Below are 7,631 nucleotides of genomic sequence, written 5' to 3'. Positions count from 1 at the left end.
ATTTATTTCAATTGACTGAATCCCTTATATGAACTGTAACTCAGTAAAATCTTTGAAATTGTTGCTTTAATATTTTTGTTAAGTGTAGAAAACTGATTGTCTAGTGTTTTAATAGACAGGTGCAAGGGTATAACATTTGGTTTTAAGTGCAAGTACTGCAGCATTTCGTTTTTTTAAGAGTTATTATGCATATGTTTCTCAACCCTGGATTATACTTCAATAAAACACTCCATGAAAAATGCTAATTATGTCAGAGCTGTAGTTTCTTTTAATTAACTGTGGATAGAATCTCAAGGTTGTGAATGTTTGGTATTCACCCATGTTACTCAAATCAATATGGCTTGTAACTCATTCAGATCAATAGAGAGTTTCTGTATTTTATCAAGAGAACAACGCAACACTGCTGGGACAAACACATTAGTTGTTAAAGAAAATTGCCTCAGTCAATGTAAAGCTAAGAGTGCACTAAAGCATTTCAAATGCTTTAGTGCATTTACACATGAAAGGCAAAGACAAAAATCAAACAAAATTGATCAGGTACATAAACAATTATGCATTTGGAATGATTGAGGACACAAGTGCTAACATTTTACAAAGAATGTGCCCTGTTAAAACACTGACAAAACTATGCAAATCACAACCAGGAATAGTTGTTCTTCCTGGTTCATATTTACTGGGCTGTAACAGATATCTGCTTCTCTCTCAGCTCAGAGGTAAATCCTACCCGTAAGGTATAGAAGGCAGAAAGCTCTCTCATTCTTAATTCTGATTTTAAAAGTATACTCACAGTGAACTAGTTTCAATAAAGAATGTCAAAGAACCGTTGCAGACCAAATGACTTGCACGCTTTCTACATCTTGACCTTTTCAAAACACTCCTGATCCTGAAACAGGATCTAACATTAGAGGGTTATATTTGACTTTACAAAGAGATACAAGTCCTCCCTGAAAGCTGTAATGCTCTGTCACATAGATGGTGAGGTAAAACTGGAAATGTCTGATGGCATTGTGTTAAAATTAATAGTCAAATGGAAGGGTTTACAAACAGCACCACCATTATCCTCTCTATTTGACATCTTCAATACGTTTGATTTGAGTAGATGGTGGTGCTGAGAATAGCTTATGATACACTAACATAATGCTTGCTAGAATAACACAAAACCAGAGCACTGGTTATTCCAAACACTGGCAATAATACTGTTGTAAACGCTCATGTCCATCTTTAAGGGTTAGGACAACACAGACCTTTCATCAGGCATCTTTTAAATAAAGTCAAAGTAAGAAATATAGTAGCATTTAGGACAGGGTAGATATTGGTAAGAAGGCAGGCAAACTCCGCTGTATAATTCTGTATTATCCCACTGTTACTACACCATAATATTCAAAAACTTCACTTCTCCTTTTAGTGTTGGGCTTGGGTCCAAGGTATTTCCAGTGTATGTGACATTACCCTGAGCATCAAGCATACAGTAAGCAGATCATATTATTTTACCATGACAGTGAGTATTTAGAACGAGGCATTACTGGTAAGGGATTGAATAAAGCTCAGGACAAAAGGTCTTTTGCAGTTCGCAAATACCCATATGAAAGGAAAAAAACATTATGGATGTCTTCTTGACACCATGTAATTCCAAGAGAAGAAAGTGAGTGCTGTATCTCAGTAGGAGTGTGGTGGTCCAGGCTTGGTGCCCTCGGCCTGGTTGAAGGGGTTGGCTGAGCTGGTGGACTGGTCCTGCTGGTCAATGGACTGGTAAGCATCTCTGTTTCGTGTTACACTGGGGAAGCCTGCTGTGTAGAGACAAGAGATCTTTCAAAATATAGCTGATACACAGACCAATAAACTGTCAAATGTTATAATTTTTCAACACAAAACCCAACGTCAACCTCCATGTTAAGGTTCATACAGAAAATGGCAAATTACATTTGATGAATTACATTCAATGACACCAAGCTGCAGAACTCACACAATCATAGCGGTGTTAGACTACCACAGTCAGGTGACCCACAGTCAAATGATAGAGAATGAAAAGGGAGGAACAGAACACCACCCAGGAGATAAAAAGGAATGGATATCTACAAAGCCAAACTCCTTGGGAATTGTTTACACTGAAAACCCTGTATATGAAAGTCCCTTCAAAACAGCACATCGCAAACAAACTTGATTTATAATACACTATTGAAGAGGAAAGGTGTGGGGCTAATCTTACAGGCTGCAGTATTCACTCATGATGAACCACTAGTGCATACTGAACAGTCACCCAGTCCTGTATGGTCACGCAGACAGAATACCAATGGCTGCCTAAAACCAAACCTGGGAACATAGAATTGAGTGCCCGACATGTGATCAATCTTGTAAGAGCCAACCTTAGCGTTCAACCACAATATGGATAATGAAAATCAGATAACGAAAACACTGACGCAAAAATAGATTGAGCATTTTCCCTTAAATAGCGTTTATTAAAAATATTACTTTAAAATGTCTGCATAAATTAATTTTCAAAAGTCTAACACTGATATTTAAGTGCACAAAGTTGTTAATCTCAAATCATCCATTTATGACCTTAATACTCAACCTTATTCTGATGAATACAGATGCAGTCCAAAATATTCTTTACTTCATAAAGTCATAAAAACATGAAATCAAACAAAAGCACAAACATCAAGCAAGAATATGTAAAGATCATTTTCATGGAGTGAAACAGATGTGACTTTCAGAATTGTAGGAAGGAGTGACAAGCAGATATGACTTGTGATTAGCAGAGGAGGATGATGAGACACAAACACAGATACTGGAGTCATGTGGCAAGAGGTAAGACTGGACAGTCAGAAAACAAGACAAGAAGTAGAGGCATGGCTGTAGTTCTTCAGCCCAGCAGTTTCCCTTACTTCCTGTGTGAGGGGAGGATTGATGGAAATAAAGGAATGATGAAAAAGAAGAAGAGGATCAGTAGCGGCGGCCGATAAAGGCACTGTCGGCACTATCCGTGGTGCAGCGACTGTCCACTGAGGTGTCTAAGTCTGAGGGGTCAGAGGCAAGCAGCAGAGGGGGGGGGGAAGATGGAGACAAAACGCAAACAGGGTCAGAACAGAGATACAACAGACAAGACAGAGGATTGTTTCCACTCACAGACAGAAAGCTAAAGACAACATTTAATCACTAGTAGTGTGACAGAGTGAGGTTTAGTGAAATGCTAACAATTGGATGTTTGGTATGGGATGACAAAAGCAGACTAACAGGGTTGTGCCCAGACTTAAATTTATAACGTAAATGCAGAAAGTAAACAGCATAGTTGGTCAATTTCCACAACAGAGCATTGAAGTGCAAGGTTCAACTTCTCTGTTTTGGTGTCCAGGTTACCATGCACCTTCAGATACTGTGTGTGGGCTAAGTCTTGCATCTAGTCTCAATATCTGCAGTGCTGCTGATGGCAATGTAATTTTGCTGAGTTTACCTTTAATATTATTGATGAAAGTGGAATAAATAAATGGTTTACTTACTCTTATCATGTGTAATAATGTAGAAGGGTGATGTACGGCAGACATTTTGCACTTGAATGCTTATAGAAATGCTGGTACAAGAAATAGACTACAACATAATTTCTTGTAAGTAATGGTAAGGGGCAAAGTAATGTGAGAAGTGTTTTTATGACTGCCAATCAAAATACTAACTTCAGGTACTGTAATTCTACATAATGTACTGTACTTATCAGCGTTAAATGGTTTTAAACCGACACACACCTTGATTGCCTTCTCCTTGGTGTATAGCACTGCAGGACGCCACCTTGATCCCAGAGCCCCCCCACCCCCATGTCAAGCAATCAGAGAGCATTTAAAAGAGACCTTGAAAACTTAGAACATTAACTTTATTAATCACCTAGTTTCCAATCAAAGCCACATGTCCCTGCTGTGCATCATTCAACTTTACCACAGACAAGTCAACTTTATTAATGCTCTATTCTTATTTGAATATCCATGAGAGTCAAATTGGGTTGATCAACTTATACAACTTTTGACAAAACATATATCTTTGTCTATTCAGGGTAACAAGGCCTGACAGAACCATCAAATGACCTAGTATGAACACTCCATTCAAATGGATTTCAGGCATGTCCTACTGCTCTACGGGGTAGCATAACATGCCCTTCCTGTTCCAGTAGGTTTTGAGAACAGTCACCAAACCTCTGCAAAAACACCCAGGACTTGTGTTGTGCTAACATCTCAGTTTGACTTAGATCAAGTTGAGAAGGGAATGGGTTCTGCCACTGCCATTATAGATTCCACTGTGTAATTGTCCTTTACTGTATACTGTATTCTTCCAATTAGCTGGGAAAGACAGGAACTCCAATCAGATTATTTTGCTCATCGTGATATAATGTGACCCTGGCTAGGATGGTCCACTAGTTAGTGGGTGTCTCAGGCGCATTTGTCTTGTGACCGTCTCTGTAACTCAATTAGCTGGACTCTGGTTTGATCTGCCTGCAGTACAGTTTTACACAAAGGCTCTGAGCAGCCAGCCTGTGCACTACAATCCTCTCATGTCCAACAACATGAAACAGCCCAGGCAAGATTATAGCCTGGAGAATGTAATTTCCTCTCAAAATCTCCTTGGCACTAGGATGATATCACATCATGCTTCGGACTTTGTCCATACCAGTCCAGGGATAGTCCTGAGACTATTTCTACAAACCCCAAAACCTTATTTTTACCATTAGAAGTGACAGTGAGTAACTAGCCCTACTGTAAACTAATGGTGGCTCTACTCACACTCACCAAAGTTGACATTGTAATCTCCTCCACGTTCTCTGTACATTTGGTAGACGAAGAAGCAAGAGACAGGTTTGAGTAGCAGGCCCAGGATGGCCATGCCCGCACTGAAGCGGAATGTGTCCCTGTTCCTCTCTGCTAGACCCTCGGCCAGCGGATAGTAGATCCCAAAATGGATGATGTCCGTCAGTATCGTCACTGCAATCCCAATAAGAAACTGAAAGGGAAATGCAGATGGAGAAACTAGACAAATGCATATAAGAGCCTGTTGAGGTAGGATGATTCTTATTGATAGCTAGCCGGCTAAACTCAACTCCGTGATTTACTATGGTGTTGAGCAGCGACTAATCTGGGCGGACTGGAGCGCCGATGTCATTTTCTGTAATGTTGTGTGTAATTGAGGGTTATTCTTTGGCATTTTCTGTCTGGGATGGTACAGGAGTTTGAGGAAGTGATTCACCATAAGTACAGCATCGATGGAGTCCCTCTGAGCGATGGCCCACACACCCACAGCCAGGACACTGAAGTTCCCCCAGGCATAGGAGGGGGGTAGCCAGGCCATGCAGCCCCTAGGAACCACACACAGTAAAAAATACCAACAGACACTTCCAAATGTTCAGCATACACTAGCTTCTCTAAAAGAGTAGGCCTCATAAATCTCCAAATTGACAATTGTATTTGACAAACTCTGGAGGCAAAGCATGTAGCTGAGAAGTGGTCCATTATCAGCTTGTGGTTAAAGTTTGCCTCTTCTGTGACTGACTGTAACTAGGAAGTCTTCAGGTAGAGCATTATGTTTGTACAGCCATCCATAGAGAAAAGGCAACACAAGTGAACCATGTAGACCACTTTCCTCAGTTGGTGTCAGCAACAAGCGAAATTCCACAGGTGTATGAAAAACCCTTGAGAGGAGCCAACCCACCCACTTACTCACCAGATGGTCAGTAGCCAGTGCATTAGTACTATGGCCTGTGGGGACAAAGTAAACATCATACACGTGAGTTTCACATTTTTAGTGCCCAATGAGGCAATTTGCGTCAACTCCACTTGAATTGAGAACGGATGCCTGACATTTCATTAAACGATCAATGATTTACAATAAATTAAGAACGTGACTTGATTGAAGAAGTTTAACCACGAACGCAGCATCTCGTGATAAGCCCTGACTGAGTCATTTCACGCACGATAGAAGGGACAAGATTGTTACACAATTGTTGCTATTTTTCAGTCTACAATGACATAGCGCTTATGTTCCTGTAACTGGGCTGATGTGACACGTTAATAATAAAATGTAAATACTGTCTAAGCGCGTATCAAGTAAGAGCAGTGTAAATAAAGTCAGCATTGTATGTATGACTTACAACTATTGCAAACATGTTAACAACCGACTTTACCTTGAGGTTTACGGCAGGAATTTCCATATTTTCAGGCCAATGCAATGCAGATGTTGTGGTCCCCTTCAACTTTTGAGGTTTCTGAAGATTTAATACATAACTGTTCAACTTCTCTCATAAAATGTCTCAACCACTCCCACTAACCAAGCTGCAAACACAAACCATGTGACAACAGCCTGACTCCTTCCGCCTCCCCTTTGCACACCCCATTATTTCATACTGCAAAAAAAACACGTGAGCGTCAGCTGCTTGGTCTTGGTCACCATTCTGTAAACCAATTATCATCAACATTAGACCATGTAGCCAGTCTATTTATTGGAATATGGGCAAATATTTTCATGTTCAAACACACCAACTGTATTACAAGCATTCGGGCTGAACTGGTTACAGTGGCCACTTTTCATAGGCTACATGTCACAAAAGTAAGGTGTTCAAAATAATATAAATCACAAGTTAAATATCTGGTGTTGTTCCCATGAGTCTATAAATGACTGTTCCAGGACAGAAGACAAATAAAATCTTTCTGATGGTTTTATTCTCCACTGTCTGCCACCCAGGTGTCTTCCGTCAGCCTGGTCTCATACACTAGACTTAACATAGTAAACATAAATCCGGGACACTCAAATTAGTATGATATGTTATGTTTGGTATGGTTGTGAGTGGTTGGGTGGTCATAGAACATAAATGTCTAGCAACCAAAAGGTTGCAAGTTTGAATCTCTTCATGGACAACTTAAGCATTATAGCTAATTAGCAACTTTTCCACTACTTAATACTTTTGAGCTACTTTGAAACTACTTAGCATGTTAGCTCACCCTAAACCCAACCTTAACCCTTTAACCCTTACCCTTACCCTAACGCCAACCTTAATCTTAACACTAACCCCTAGCATCGCTAACATTAGCCAGCTACCTAATGTTAGCCATCTAGCCACCTAGCTAGAATTCGTAAGATATAATACATTTGACAAATTCTTAACATATCGTACATTTTGGAAATTTGTAACATATTGTACGTTTGCAAATTCATAACATATAATATGAATTGAAATTCCTGACATATCATATGAAATGTGTAATGGACATCGACAAATTAATAAATACCATACGGAATGTAACATATCATACTAAATGGAGTCATGGATTTACGTACATAATAATACGAAATGCTCTAAGACCAGGTTGGTAATATGATTCTATCAGCTCATAACTGCAGTGGGAAGTGCAAACCCATGGTAGACATATGATATGCTACAAATTCTAGCCAGGTGGTTAACGTTAGCCAGCTAGCTAATGTTAACCACCTGGCTAGAATTTGTAACATAGCTGGCTAACGTCAGCTAGGTGAGGAGTTAAAGGGTTAGGGTTAAGGTTAGGGTTAGGGGAAGGGTCAGCTAAAATGGTTACGGTAAGGGTTAGGGGAAGGGTTAGCTAAAATGCTAAGTAGTTGAAAAGTAGCTAAAAAGTAGCAAGTAG

The 7,631-nt window shown here is 39.8% G+C and overlaps 1 protein-coding gene across 4 annotated transcripts; it reads right to left on the bottom strand.

Moving 5' to 3' along the window:
* Nucleotides 1–245: 245 nt before the first annotated feature.
* agtrap (angiotensin II receptor-associated protein) lies at nucleotides 246–6,362 on the bottom strand. Of its 4 annotated transcripts, none has more exons than XM_029683465.2 (5): nucleotides 6,158–6,362; nucleotides 5,698–5,732; nucleotides 5,224–5,332; nucleotides 4,764–4,980; nucleotides 246–1,787 (listed from the first exon to the last, which is right to left on the bottom strand). In XM_029683465.2, exons 1-5 carry the CDS (start codon nucleotides 6,182–6,184, stop codon nucleotides 1,657–1,659), a joined length of 519 nt encoding a protein of 172 aa, XP_029539325.1. In that variant the 5' UTR covers nucleotides 6,185–6,362; the 3' UTR covers nucleotides 246–1,656. The 4 variants fall into 4 exon arrangements, with proteins under 4 accessions (XP_029539325.1, XP_029539326.1, XP_029539328.1 ...); XM_029683466.2 differs by having other exon boundaries at nucleotides 246–1,784; nucleotides 6,158–6,361; XM_029683468.2 differs by having other exon boundaries at nucleotides 246–1,784; nucleotides 4,770–4,980; nucleotides 6,158–6,360.
* Nucleotides 6,363–7,631: the final 1,269 nt, after the last annotated feature.

Source organism: Oncorhynchus nerka, linkage group LG15 (genome assembly GCF_034236695.1).
Source record: "Oncorhynchus nerka isolate Pitt River linkage group LG15, Oner_Uvic_2.0, whole genome shotgun sequence".
Taxonomy (NCBI): domain Eukaryota; kingdom Metazoa; phylum Chordata; class Actinopteri; order Salmoniformes; family Salmonidae; genus Oncorhynchus; species Oncorhynchus nerka.
Note: the sequence above shows the minus strand (reverse complement) of the source record. Positions and strands in the feature narration are given on the sequence as shown.